The sequence below is a fragment of the Microcaecilia unicolor genome, chromosome 13 (genome assembly GCF_901765095.1).
Source record: "Microcaecilia unicolor chromosome 13, aMicUni1.1, whole genome shotgun sequence".
NCBI classification, from domain to species: Eukaryota; Metazoa; Chordata; class Amphibia; order Gymnophiona; family Siphonopidae; genus Microcaecilia; species Microcaecilia unicolor.
In genome coordinates, this window is record NC_044043.1 from 19,367,722 (window position 1) to 19,383,130 (window position 15,409).

Here is a 15,409-nt window from a genome sequence, read left to right on the forward strand (position 1 = left end):
CAGCTTCCAGAGCAGCAGCAACATCACGGTTGGGAGCTGGGCGGTCACAGCTCTGTGGGAGTGCCCAAACACGGACAAGCACAAGAGCACTGAGGGAGGAAGGGAGGTGTGGGGAAAAACAAACAGCCCCATGCGCTTCCTTGCCACAACCAATGCCTGCATGCCTCCCCTGCAGTCAGCCACTAAGATTGCGCTTGGGCGCAACGTGTCAACAGCATGTCCAGAGGAAAAGGGGTGCTAAGAGAACCGGATGAACCGTGTCCGTGAGTTGAAAAGTAGGGGAAAGGTCAGAGGGGACGTGACTGGCAGAGCAGAGCAGCAGTGGGTGCATGCAGGAAAGTGGTCCCGCGCGCTTTCACTTTGTTCTTACAGCTGATACCGGCACCGCTGCTGCTCTTCCGACGAACTTGAAAGCTGTAAAAGATGATCCAGAGAGAGAGAGGAGGAAGACAGGACAGAGAAGGGAGTGGGTCCGCAGCAAAAATAGGTGCCGTTTTTGTCCAAATCTGTTTGGGGGAGCGGTCGCTCCCCCTGCACCCCACCTAGCTACGCCACTGATAAGGAATAACAAGTCTAGCTTGAAGTGTCTATATGCAAATGCTAGGAGCCTAAGACATAAGATGGGAGAAATGGAATATATTGCACTGAATGAAGAAATAGACATAATAGGCATCTCTAAAACCTGGTGGAAGGAGGATAACCAGTGGGACACTGTCATACCAGGGTACAAATTGTATTGCAGTGATAGAGTGGACCGGATTGGGGGAGGAGTGGCATTGTATATTAACGAGGGCATTGAATCAAATAGACTGAAAATTTTACTGGAAGCAAACGACCTCTTGGAATCATCATGGTTCAAAATTCCATGTGTCAAGGGGAAAAGGATGGTGGTAGGAGTGTACTACCATCCGCCTGACCAGGATGAGCAGATGGACGCAATTATGTTAAAGGAAATTAGGGACGCTAATCTTTCAATTCGTTTTTATTCAACAAATACAGTAAACATTGTACATGTTCCAGTTTCTTAACTCAAGTCACCTGTTACCTCTGTCAATTACATGTACATCAAATATAGTATCATAGGTACAAACGTTTTGATTATGGAACATCCTGCTCTATCTTCCCATTCCCCCCCCCCCTTTTTCCTCCCTCCCCCCTTTATCCCCATCCCTCCCAGGGTCGCTCTCACTCCAAACTTTACTTCCTAGTTCCTATGTTCATATGTTTAACAGATAACTCCTCGCTGCTGGCGTTAATGTGTTCCACAGTGGGCTCCAGCGCTGCGTAAATGCTTTTTTGTACCCTTGCGGTTGTCTGTTCATTTCCAATCTTTCAAACCGCATGAGCTCTATCATACCTCCCCGCCAGTGCTGTACTGAGGGTCTCTTCGGAGCTAACCAATTCTGTAGAATAGCTTTTTTCCCAAAAATTGTGGCTCGCAAAGCAAATTGCTGCATTCCTTTTGGGGTAGGCCGTGGTAGCTTCAGATTGCCAAACAGTATTCCAGGTTGTGGTCGCCACGTCACTTTCCAGATTTTAGAAATTTCCTCCAAAAGTTCCGGATGTGGGGGCATGTCCAAAACATGTGCCCCAGCTCTGCTCCCTCCAACCCACACTTGGGGCAGGCACCATCTGGGGAGAGACCCATGTGAAAAGCACGCAGTTCCAATGTCCCACAATTGCCGTATATTGTCTCATCCCCAGAACATGTTCCTTGATCATTTCCTGCTTTATTATAATTTCCAAGTCCTCACTCCAGGCTATTGCCAGTTGTACATAATCCAGTTCTGAAAAATTGTCCTTAATATATCGATGATGGTATGCTAGTGGGACTTTCTGTTGTGCCCGGAAAGAGTAAGCCTCTGCTAGTTCTTCCTGTACGTCCTCTGCCAGGGACTCCCACGGCAGGCTTTTAACATAATGTTGTAATTGGGCGTAGTGGAACTGGTCCACTGATTTCAAATTGTATTCGCGCCTCAGCTCCTTAAATGCTTTTATGTGACCTTCCTCCGTGATCACATGTAGTAAATATGTAATGCCTTGTGTCTTTCAGTCTTGGAAAGCCTTGTGTAACATCCCGGGAGCAAACTCCGGGTTACCCTGTATTGGTAAGTATGGTGTTACTGTAGGCTTAAAATGATAAATACGACAGATCCATTTCCATACCGCTTGGGCTGAACTATAAATTCCAGTGTCTTTCAGTTCCTGTGCGATTTCAGCCCTCGGTGTTTGCACCACGTAACCAAGATGTAAACCCTGTGCCATATGGCTCTCCATTGCTGTGGCTGAAAAGTCTGATGTCCCTGTATACCAATCGTTAATGTAGCGCATACCACTAGCCACTGTTATATGTCGAATGTTAAGGAGGCCCATGCCTCCGTACTCTTTCGGTGTCTGTAGTACTGCCAGCGGTATCCTGGCCCATCTTCCATTCCACAGAAATCTTTGTAGAGCTTTATTTATCTTTTTTTCGTCCTTACGAGTCAGATACAGTGGTAGCACCTGAAATAAATATACCCATTTTGGCACAATCATCATGTTAATCACAGCGATTCTACCTAGGAGTGAGAGCGGGTACCCTTGCCACATCTGTAGCTTTGCCTGTGTTATCCCCAGTAAGATGGCTACATTCCTCGTGTATATTTTTGTAAGATCATTTGTAATCATTACCCCTAGATATTTAAATTCCTCCTTTTCCCAACTTATGTTTAGGCTACCTTTCCACCTTCCCTTATCTTCCTGTAATACTGACAATCCTATGGATTTATGGAGGTTTAGAGTAAATCCCGAGTGGTCCCCATATCTTGTAATAGTTCTCAACAGCACTGGTACTGATTGATCCGGGTCCTGAAGTATCACTAGGAGGTCATCGGCAAAAGCCAGTGTCTTTACTATATGATCTCCCATAATCACTCCCCTTATCTGATCTTCGCACTGTAACCCCCTCAATAGGGGCTCCAGGGACAGAATGAACAATAAGGGTGAAAGAGGGCAGCCCTGCCGCATGCCTCTGTGGATACTGAATTCTGTGCTGCGGGTCCCATTAACTATCACCGATGCCCTCACCCCTTTGTACAAAGCCCTAATGGCTTCCTCAAACCAACCACACATTCCCATATGATCCAACACCCCAAACATGAATTCCCAATCAACTTTGTCAAAAGCCTTTTCGGCATCAAGACTTAGAATCAGTGCTGGAGTGTTGGCCATGTTGCACCGCGCCATTGCCAGTAATAAATCTCCTACCGTGTTTCCCCGAAAATAGGACATCCTCCGAAAGTAAGACCTAGTAGAGGTGTTGCTTAAATTTGAAAATATAAGGCATCCCCCGAAAATAAGACCTAGCAGGGGAGGCCTTATTTTTCGGGGAAACATCGGGGTCACCCCCCCACCCGAGATCGCCGGCTCCCCCCCTCGATCAGCGGCTCCCCCCGCCCTCAGTCACTCCCGGAACCAACCTCTTAACCGCTTCCTTTCACCTTCGCACTCGCCGCAAGCAGCAGGGCTGTCCACTCCTTCCTTCCGTGTCCCGCCCTCGTCTGACGTTACGTTACGTCAGGCGAGGGCGGGACACGGAAGGAAGGAGTGGCCTGCCCTGCTGCTTGCGGCGAGTGCGAAGATGAATGGTGAAAGGAAGCATTTAAGAGGTTAGTTACTTCCGGGAGCGACTGAGGGCAGGGGGAGCCACCGATCGAGGAGGGGAGCCGGCGATCTCGGGGGGGGGGGGGGGAGTGACCCCGATGTTTCCCCGAAAAATAAGGCCTCCCCTGAAAATAAGACCTAGCAGGTCTTGGGGAGCAAAATTTAATATAAGACAGTGTCTTATTTTCGGGGAAACACGGTAGTGTTTACCCCCGCTTGCCTTTGGCAGACAAAGCCTACCTGCTCCTCACCTATTATTCTAGGTAACACTGGGGCCAACCGATTCGCCAGTACTTTGGCGAAGATTTTTTGGTCCACATTTATTAGGGAGATGGGCCTATAAGAGTCTGCACGGTCACCCGGTTTCCCGGGCTTTTGGATCAAGGATATCAAAGCCAAGTTTTCTCCCTGTGGCAATTCACCCTGGCTGACAATCTGATTATAGTAGTCCTGCAGTGCCCCAACCACCGGTTCCGGGAGGAGCCTGTAAAACTCCCCAGAAAATCCATCCGGTCCCGGGGCCGAGTGCAATGGAAGACCTCTAATTACCTCTTGAATTTCTCTCCCTTGGATAGGTCTATTTAATAATTCTAGCTCATTAGGAAGCAGTTTAGGTAACTGCAGGGCGTTCACGTATTCCTTAAGCTCTTTGGTGGTTGGTGTTGGGTGTTTTCTATACAGGGTGGAGAAGTGTTGTACTATGATTTTTTCAATTCCCTCACAACTGGTTTCTATCTTCCCTTGAACTCCCTGCATAGTTGTTATGACTTGGTTAGATTCCCATGTGCGCATTAGCCTGCCTAACATGGGGCCTGTTCTATTCCCATACTTTTGCAGTTTATACTTCTGGTATAATCTAGACCTAGTTGTTTTTTCATGTATATGGGAATTTACTGCTATCTGAATGGCCCTCATGTGCTCTCTGGTGGCTGCCTTTTGCAAGCGAATATGAGCTCGTTTAGCCTTTGCAAGTTGTGATTCTAGGTTTAAGAGCGCTCTAGCATTCTTCTTATGCTGTTTCTGAACAAAAGCTATGACTTCACCCCTCATCACTGCCTTGGCAGCCATCCAGAACAACTTTGGGTTCTCTTTATGTTCCACATTAAAGTTGGCATATTCTTCCCATTTATGAATTAGGTGTTCCCTGAACTCCCTGTTTGTAAACATGTACCCCGGGAAACGCCATCCCGTTCCTTTTTGAAAATGCCATGGTGCCTCTACTTCTACCCAGACCATTGAATGGTCCGATACCTCTTCAGGACCAATCTCAGATTATATGACCCCTGGGAATAGGTTTACCGCCATTAGTATATAATCAATTCTTGAATGCGTGCCATGGGCTCTAGACTGATGTGTAAAATCTTTCTCATCTGGGTGCATTGCTCGCCAAACGTCCACTACTCCCAGGGTCCGCATAAATGTACTTAGCGCCCTTGCCCGTGGCCCCCCTTGCTTTGCTTCCTTTGGGTGAGTACAATCTCGCTCTGGCTCTGCTACTAAATTAAAATCTCCTAGGAGAATAAGGTTCTTGTTGGGCACCGCCGAACAGAGGTTAATTATCTTCTGGTAAAATTTTGGGTCATATATATTTGGCCCATACAATCCCAGTATCGTGTATTCTTGATTGTACAGCCATAGGCGAATGCATATATAGCGGCCCTGTGGATCCCTGGCTAGAACTTCTGCTTTAGCTGCCAAACCTTTCCTTATTAGCAATGCAACTCCCCTCTTTCTACCCTCTGCGGAAGCAGAGTAAACCTCGCCCACCCATGTTCGTTTTAATTTTGCATGTTCTTGCTCATTTAATCGGGTTTCCTGTAAACATGCGATGTCCGCCGCGTGGCGTTTTAGAGCTGCAAGGATTTTGGCCCTTTTTACTGGTGAAGTGATCCCACCTACATTCAATGTGATTAATCTTGTTTTTTACCCTGCATCCTTATGTACTAATTTGTACAGCTGCAGATATTGTTGTTGCTCCTGGCCTCGGAAGCCCAGCCTCCCTCCAAGGCCTCTCCACAGTGGTGACCATATATAAACTAGCCAGCTTGTCCTTCCCTTCAACCGTAGTTCCTGAAGTGTTTTGACCCCGGTCCCCTCCCCTTCACCCTCCCCTCCATAGGCCCTCCCTAAGTTGACCCCCCTCCTCCTACTCCCCATTCTCTCCCAAGAAACTCTTCACCCGTGAAGAGCTCTGCCTGGATCTCGTTGTGCTGCCCCCAGCCCTCCCCCCAAAATAGCCCCTATGTCAACCTGCATGCCTCATTGTCCTGGCCAAACCATGAACACAAGTAATAATGTGCTCAAAATTACAAAACTTTTTGCAACAACAGCGTCAATTTATATTCATATTACTGGATAATTATTCCCCCTCCAGTGAGTCCTTTTTATACTTCACCATGTGTTGAATCTTTCTGTGCCTTGTCTTAGCTCAGGTCAAGTCCTCTCAGTCCTTAGTGTCCATTCTAAGATGTTCTTCCAAAAACTTGGACGCCGCCACCGGGGTAGCAAGTGTAATCCACGCTCCGTTGTGGTGGATTTTAAGCAGTGCAGGGTATACTAGCATAAAGCGAATCCCAGCTTCCGATAATTGCTTGCATGCTGGCCCAAAAGCTTTCCGCCTCGCCTGCAGAGATGCTGAGTAATCTTGGAATATTTTAACTGACGTCTCATCATATTTTAGGGACTGCCATTTCCTTCTCGCTCCATTTAGAATCTCCATCTTGTGTATATACTTATGTACTTTAATTATCATTACTCTGGGCCTTTCACCTGCGCGCACCCGTCTGCCTATTCGATGTGCTCTCTCCAGGCATAGCTTTCCTGAGCTGTCTGTTAATGCGAATTCGGATTGAAGCCATTTCTCCAACAGTGAGCCCAGCAAAGAGTCCGGTACTGTCTCTGGTATGCCCACTATTCTCAAATTAGAGCGTCTTGATCTGTTTTCAAGATCATTGATCTGTTGGGCCTGGTCTGCCACTGTTTTTTGTAGCTGTGCCATTGGTCTCTGTATGGCCTTTTTCGTCATCTTCCATTGTGGACATCCGTTTCTCAAGCTCCTCCGTCTTATGGTTCGTTTCCGCCAGGCCTTGTTCGAAGGTAGCGATTTGTCCAGCTAGCAGCACAAATTGTGGGGCCAGTGCTGTTTTGACCGCCTCCATAAGCTGCTGTATTTGGGCCTCCATAAGAAGTTTTGTTGCAGGTTCCGGGCTCGCCGCCATTTTGTTATCCTGCCCGCTCCGGTGTTTTTCAGGTTCTTTCTTTGGAGCTTTTCCGGGCATAGCCTCCGCACTTCTTGTCATATATTTATCCATATACTGGTGCCTGGTGCCTGAGTATCGTTTTCCTCTGTTCAGCCAGCGTTTTATTATTAAAATTCGGGCCACTTCGGGGAGAAGGCAGGGAGAGCAGCGGTCTTGCGACCGCTTGCTTCAGCACATCTTGCGAGCTTAGGGACGCTAATAAAATGGGCAACGCGATAATAATGGGTGATTTCAATTACCCCAATATAGACTGGGTTAATGTAGCATCGGGGCACGCCAAGGAGGTAAAATTCCTTGATGAAATCAAGGACTGCTTTATGGAGCAGCTGGTACAGGAGCCGACGAGAGAGAGAAAAATTCTAGATCTAGTCATTTGTGGAGCACATGATCTGGTACGGGAGGTAACGGTGTGGGGGCCGCTTGATAACAGTGATCATAATATGATCAGCTTTGAAATCTGCTTTCAAAAAACTAGACAACGGAAGTTAAATATGTTGGTGTTTAACTTCAAAAAAGGGGGCTATGATAAAATGAGAAGAATGGTAAAAAAAGAACTTAGAGGAGCGAAGGATAGGGTAAAAAACCTACAACAGGCGTGGATGCTGTTCAAAAACACCGTCCTGGAGGCCCAGGCCAAATATATTCCACTAGCCGTTGAGCCTGTAAAAGCGGGCTAGTATAGGACAGGGGGGGAGGGGTTAAAAGGCTCCCCCCCCCGCCGCCGAGCTCACCGCTGCCCCTCCGAAGTCACCACTACGCCCCCCCCCAGAGTCGCCGCCACCCCTCCACCTGGGCCGGGCCCTCGCTTTGCTATTAAAACAGCGCAGGAACGCAGCACATAGCTCAGATGAGCTGCCGTCCTTCTTCTCTGCCTGTGCACGAGGGCGGGACAGAGGCAGGGAAGGAAGGCCGACGGCAGGTCAGCTGAGCTATGTGCTGCGTTCCCGCGCTGTTTCTATAGTGGAGCGAGGGCCCGGCCCGGGTGGAGGGTGGGTGGCAGCGGCGACCTTTGGGGGGGGGAAATTAGCGACGGCGGTTTCGTCCCTCCCCCTGTGCAGTAGAGACCCTCTCTGTCCTGCCCCCGTCATCACGTATTGACGCGGGGGCAGGACAGAGAGGGTCTTTACTGCGCATTTGCGAGTGAGTTCGGTCACTCGTCGTTTATATGTTTGATGTATCAATAAAGGAGGGCAGAAGACCAAACGACAATCGGCGTGGTTATAAAGAGAGGTGAAGGAGGTTATTGAAACAAAAAGAGAATCCTTCAGAAAATGGAAGAAAGAACCGACTGAAGATAATAAAAAGTGGCATAAGGAATGTCAAATCAGATGAAAAGCGCTGATAAGAAAGGCTAAGAAGGACTTTGAAAGAAAGATAGCGGTAGAGGCACATAGTAAAACATTTTTTCAGGTATATTAAAAGCAGGAAACCGGCAAAAGAATCGGTTGGGCCACTGGATGACAGGGGAGTAAAAGGGGCACTCAGGGAAGATAAAGAAATAGCGGAAAGATTAAATGAGTTCTTTGCCTTGGTCTTCACCGAGGAAGATTTGGTTGGGATACCAGTGCCGGACAGGGTATTCGAGGCTGACGAATCTTAATGAAATCTCTGTAAACCTGGAGGATGTAATGGGGCAGTTCTGCAAACTAAAGAGTAGCAAATCTCCTGGGCCGGATGGCATTCATTCCAGGGTACTGATGGAACTAAAAAATGTTCTTGCGGAGCTACTGTTGTTATGTAATTTATCCTTAAAATCGAGCGTGGTACCAGAAGATTGGAGGGTCACTAATGTAACGCCGATTTTTAAGAAAGGTTCCAGGGGAGATCCGGGGAATTATAGACCGGTGAGTCTGACGTCGGTGCCAGGCAACATGGTAGAGACTATCATTAAGAACAAAATAACAGAGAACATTCTAAAGCATGGACTGTGTGGATTTAGTGAAGGGAAGTCTTGCCTCACCAATCTACTGCATTTCTTTGAAGGGGTAAACAAACATGTTGACAAAGGTGAGCCGGTGGATATTGTGTATCTGGATTTTCAGAAAGCGTTTGACAAAGTCCCTCATGAAAGGCTCCAGATGAAATTAAAGAGTCATGGGATCGGAGGTAGTGTATTGTTATGGGTTAAAAACTGGTTGAAAGATAGGAAACAGAGAGTAGGGTTAAATGGTCACTATTCACAATGGAGAAGGGTAGTTAGTGGGGTCCCTCAGAGATCTGTGCTGGGACTGTTGCTTTTTAACATTTTCATAAATGACCTGGCTGTGGGGGTAACTAATAAGTACATAAGCATCGCCATGCTGGGACAGACCAAGGGTCCATCAAGCCCAGCACCCTGTTACCGACAGCGGCCAAAAGAACAAGCAATTTGTCCCGGCCATCCTAGAAAAACTGTATTCCCTTCAGTGGTGTTCCTAGGGGGGCGGACACCCGGGGCGGCGCCCCGCCCTCCCCGGGTGCAGCACCCCCCAGATGCAGCGCAGGGGGGGGGGGGCCGCAGCGCGCACCTGCTCAGAGTTCGCTGACTTTGCGCGTTCGGTTCGCTGCAGCTCCCTCTGACCCGGAACAGGAAGTAACCTGTTCCAGGGCAGAGGGAGCTGCAGCGAACGCGCAAAGTCAGCGAACTCAGAGCAGGCACGCGCCGCGGCGTGCACCCGGGTACGCCACTGATTCTTGTCCATTCAATAACATTCTATGGCTTTTTCCTCCAGGAAGCCGTCCAACCCTTTTTTGAAGTACACTAAGTTAACCGCCTTAACCACCTTTTCCGGCAGCAAATTCCAGAGTTTAACTACTCGTTGAGTGAAGAAACATTTCCTTTGATTCATTTTAAAATTACCACACTGCAGCTTCATTGCTTGCCCTCCTTGTACTAGTATTTTTGGAAAGCGTAAACAGATGCTCCACATCGACTCGTTCCATTCCACTCATTATCTTATAGACCTCTATCATATCTCCCCTCAGTCGCCTTTTATCCAAGCTGAAGAGCCCCAGCCTCTTCAGCCTATCCTGATAGGGAAGCCGTCCCATCCCCTGTATCATCTTTGTCGCCCTTCTCTGCACCTTTTCCAATTCCACTATGTCTTTTTTGAGGTGCGGTGACCAGAATTGAACACAATACTCTAGGTGCAGTCGCACCATGGAGCGATACAATGGCAGAATAATATCCTTATTTTTGTTTTCCTTCCCTTTCCTAATGATACCCAACATTCTATTTGCTTTCCTAGTCGCAGCAACATATTGAGCAGAAGTTTTCAACGTATCATCAATGACAACACCTAGATCCCTTTCTCGGTCCGTGACTCCCAACGCTGAACCTTGCATGACGTAGTTATGTTTTGGGCTCCTCTTTCCCACATGCATCACTTTGCACTTGTTCACATTAAACGTCATCTGCCATTTAGATGCCCAGTCTCCCAGTCTCCTCTTGTAGTTTTTCGCAATCTTCTCGCGATTTGACTACTTTGAATAACTTTGTGTCATCGGCAAATTTGATTACCTCACTAGTTACCCCCATGTCTAGGTCATTTATGAATATGTTAAAAAGCAGGGGTCCCAGCACCGATCCCTGAGGGACCCCGCTAACTACCCTTCTCCATTGCGAATATTGACCTTTTAGTCCTACTCTGTGTTTCCTATCTTTCAACCAGTTTTTAATCCACAGTAAGACACTACCTCCGATCCCATGTCCCTCTAATTTCCTCTGTAGTCTTTCATGAGGGACCTTATCAAACGCCTTCTGAAAATCTAGATACACAATATCAACCGGCAGTGGCGTAGCTAGGGTAGTTGACACCCGGGGCCGGTCATTTTTTAACACCCCACTCCAAAATCCAGTACTAGGCATGCCGAGAATACAAAACACTCAGGACCTATAGAGCAATTCTACCATACCAGAAGCAGTCATTTCTACGAATCACACAAGGAAAAGGAAAGCATCTTAAACACTACAGTGAGCAATAGAACATCAATTCACCTATTGTAAAATGAAACCAGACAGAATAGTACAGAATGTCAATCCTGCACAGTGTAGCTGGGTTACCCTTCCAGGACCCAGCCAGGCTTGACCCTGCTTAGCTTACTTCTTCATACAACTGTTGCCTTGCTTCACACCACCTTGGGTTGCTCTGGGACACAGCCCCCTTGAGAGCTCACAGGTATACTGTGTTTGGGGCTGGATGAACTTTAGGATCTTGTGTTTGCAACATGAGACAATACATGACATACCATAGAAATATGTCTTGAAACAATATCATACAGAAAACAGTCAGTGGCTTCAGAGGCGTTACTGATGATGCCTATACCTAGTAAGCAAAAAGAAATCATTACAATTGAGAATGTATAGCAATATTCCTATATGGACCACCAGTTTAAATGCTGGCCTAGAGTTTAGCAGTTTATCTAACAAAATGAGTTCAACCAAAATCTCCTTCCAGCATTGGTGCAACCTTAACAGAGTTGTTTTGGGATATAAAGGTTACAATTCTAAAAAGTTAATTGCAGTAATAGGCAACAACCCTGAGAACAGAGGAGAATGCGGTGGCCAGGTCTGTTTCAGGAATGGTAGACAGCAGGCCTTAACACAGACTAGTGCCGTCAGTGATCACAGTTCAAATGATGTCACCTCCTGCCTGCCAACTAAGGTGAGAGGACAATTTGATGAACCTGAAAAACAAGAAAGAGGACTCCAAACAATAAATCAATTAATCAGAACAGGGCCTCTATGTAGGCCTCAGGGCATAAATGATAATAATTCACTCAATATCTGGTCAAATCCTTAACAAAATGCCATTAGCTTAATTCTATACTCAAATTTCATGCTTCTTTTGATAGGTAATACAGAATAAAATGAATTGCTATTCTGGCCCATCCCCAAACAGTATAGTCCTGTTCAAACACTTCCACATATATTCACTTCCACAACCCTTCTATCTAACTTACAAGTGTACTTTCGTAGCACATAATCATGTACTCCTGCCACGTGGTTATTCACACTATTTACACAACTTGCACATTGGCAGTAAATAACTTTTACAAGCTTCAAACATCTCAGTAACCTTTCAATGACTGGGAACTTGCTTCCATCTTCTTCACAATGTGATTCCCTACAATTCAAAACACATGTTTTAAATCTTTATCATGGTCACAAAGATGATTTTGGCAATGTAGGCAGGTGCCTAGAAATGTTCTATAGCAGCAAAAAAAATTCTCATTCAAGATACATAAAAATGTTACACTTCTTAATCTGAACATTAGGCTAGATTCCTGTACCCTGGAAGGGGGCAATATCTCTGGAGTCTCAATTACCCATGGTACAATAGCACAGATATATGGTTATCACAAGCAGGATGAATTAAACACATTAAGTAGTTTAGTAGACAAACGGTTCCTTGCATAAATCACATTATTAAAACAAAAGTCTGTAATTGTTAGTCTTGTCTGTCTGTTCTGATTTAGACTGCAAGCTCCTTTGGGCAGGGACTGTCTCTCTACATGTTCACTTGTCGCCACACAGTTGTTTGTTGGATAACTCAATTTGAGAAAGAGGTCCTGGAGAACACAAATTAAAGTTGGGTTTTTTTGTTGTTGGTTTTTTTTTTTTCCTTCACCGTGCAACTTGTGCATGTAATACACACAAAGATCAGCAGAGGGAGCAAGCCATCAATAAAAGAAAGAAGAGTGACATCATCCAGCAAGGAAGAGAGGAAAAACAAACACTGTTAGCAGCAAATTTCATTTGCTGGACATGAGGTAGTAATATTTTGATGACAGGCAAACAACTGAATACTGAAACAACGAAAATCCAACCAGGAGGTACCCGTTTCAGGCAGGGCACATGAAACCTAAAACTTATCTCTCTGAAATCTCAATTACCTGGGGGTACAGAACATACACCTGGGATATTTCACTAGACAAACATTTATTGTACAAATCCTACTGAGGTAGATACAGAGAATAGGCAAGAAATAGTCTGCAAGTCTTATGAATAACTTAGGAATTTGCATCCCTCCTCTGCAGTGGAGGAAAACAAATTTGGTGCAATACAATTAAGCAGCTGTGATTTGCACTGCCTAAGAGACTCATAAGGTTTGCGTAAAAGGCAAAGGAATCATGGCTACAGGCAGCTGATATGTCCCTGAAGAAAAGCACAAACTGGACCCCTTTTTTTTCGGAATGCAGGGTTTGTTTAAAGTGAATGTATCTGTGCAGAAGCGGGGAGGAAACAAGCTCTCTTGGTAACTTTGACATAAGTTACAAATCTGAGTTTTAAAATCCAATGTTTTAACTTTTGGGGTGTGGGATACCTTCTGTGGTTTTCTTTACATTCTTTAGGGACTATGGTCAGTAAATGAACACGATACCATAAACCTCACAGTAAATTACAACAGATGCAACATGCTTTGAACCCAAGTGCAGCAGGGAGCTATAAGAATACAAATGTTAAATCTAATGTAATAAAAGAGAAACAAAGTGAGGCAACCCAGCCTAGAAGGGCACTGGGATAGCACCAAATCCTGGTATACAAGATATTTCCTTCTTTCCCATATAAACCTCACAGAATGCCATTATACACCTTTCAGTAAATCACAAAGTTGAAAGTTAACATAGCGTGACAAAAACAGCTGGAGGAAAAAAAACCCTATTCCTGAAGGGAGGCTTTGTATTTAACCTCCGTAATACTATACCCATAAGACTTAAAGAAAAGCATGAATTGTCAACGTCTTAGGAATAAGTGTCATACCCTTTTTAACAACCAGATTCAAGAAAGATAAACAACATTATCCCCAGCAACGAAATCCTGGTGCTGCATATACAAAGCTTGCACTGTCTGCTGTAGAATACATAGCAGTGGCGTAGCCAGAAGTCAATTTTTGGGTGGGCCAACAGGTTGGATGGGTGGGCACTAGACAGTGGTGTGCTGGTAAATGTTTAACAACAGGCTCTCTCCCCGGTCCACCTCTGCGCCTGTCCACCTCCCCCCCCCCCCCCCCCCCCCATCCACCTCCCCTCAAAATTGCAGAGCTGGCTATAGCCGGGGAGAGAGCCTGGGGGGGGGGGGGGGCAATGCATTACTGTCTCCAGGAAAAAAAAATTAAATGATCCCAGGTTCCAATTTAATTCATGTTTAATGTGGGATAAAATGCCATAAATAAGTAAATAAATATAAACTTTTAATGTTGAGCACCTGATTCTCAAAGTGGACATATTCCAAACACTATAATGAAAATAAAATGATTTTTTTCTACCTTTGTTGTCTGGTGACTGTTTTTCTGATCATGCTGGCCCAGTATCCGATTCTGCTGCTATCTGTCCTCTTAACTCCGTTTCCAGGGCTTCCTTTCCATTTATTTCTTTACTTTCCTCCTTTCTTCTTCATTTCTTGCTCTATATCCATAAGTAAAAGCTGGGTCCTCTGCAGACTTGACTGTCTAGTGGATCCAGCTTCTGCCTATTTTCTTCATCCATGTGCAGTTTTTCTCCTCTCTTCCTTTTCCCTCATCTCATCTCCTTCCTCATTCTTCCATCCCCTCCATCCATGTCCAGCATTTCTTCTCTCTCCCTTCCCTCTCTTCCATCCATGTCCAGCAACCCTCCTCTCCCCTTCCCTCCATCCAGCAACCCTCCTCTCCCCTTCTTCCACCATATCCAGCAACCCTCCTCTCCCCTTCCCTTCATCCAGCAACCCTCCTCTCCCCTGCCCTCTCCTCTCCCCTTCTTCCACCATGTCCAGCAACCCTCCTCTCCCCTTCCCTCCATCCAGCAACCCTCCTCTCCCCTTCTTCCACCATGTCCAGCAACCCTCCTCTCCCCTTCATCCAGCAACCCTCCTCTCCCCTTCTTCCACCATATCCAGCAACCCTCCTCTCCCCTTCCCTTCATCCAGCAACCCTCCTCTCCCCTGCCCTCTCCTCTCCCCTTCTTCCACCATGTCCAGCAACCCTCCTCTCCCCTTCCCTCCATCCAGCAACCCTCCTCTCCCCTTCTTCCACCATGTCCAGCAACCCTCCTCTCCCCTTCCCTTCATCCAGCAACCCTCCTCTCCCCTGCCCTCTCCTCTCCCCTTCTTCCACCATGTCCAGCAACCCTCCTCTCCCCTTCCCTCCATCCAGCAACCCTCCTCTCCCCTTCTTCCACCATATCCAGCAACCCTCCTCTCCCCTTCCCTCCATCCAGCAACCCTCCTCTCCCCTTCTTCCACCATATCCAGCAACCCTCCTCTCCCCTTCCCTTCATCCAGCAACCCTCCTCTCCCCTGCCCTCTCTCTCCCCTTCTTCCACCATGTCCAGCAACCCTCCTCTCCCCTTCCCTCCATCCAGCAACCCTCCTCTCCCCTTCTTCCACCATGTGCAGCAACCCTGCTCTCCTGTCTGCCCTGTTTCCTTCCGCCCCCCCCCCCCCCCCCGTACCTTTAAATATTATAGTTTTGCTGGAGTCGCGGGCAGCCGGCATTGAAGACATCGGCAGGCTTACGCCGGTTCCAGCAGCCTTCCCTTCCCTCGTTGCA

General features: G+C 46.7%; 1 protein-coding gene across 1 annotated transcript in view; it reads left to right on the forward strand.

Annotated features, from left to right (window-relative positions):
* The first annotated feature begins 226 nt into the window (after positions 1–226).
* Positions 227–15,409, forward strand: part of LOC115456761 (trichohyalin-like) — a 124,249-nt gene continuing 109,066 nt past the window's right edge. The window contains exon 1 of the mRNA XM_030186034.1: positions 227–263. Within this exon, the coding sequence (XP_030041894.1) occupies positions 251–263 (13 nt within the window). The 5' untranslated portion in view covers positions 227–250. The remainder of the gene's footprint in view (positions 264–15,409) is intronic.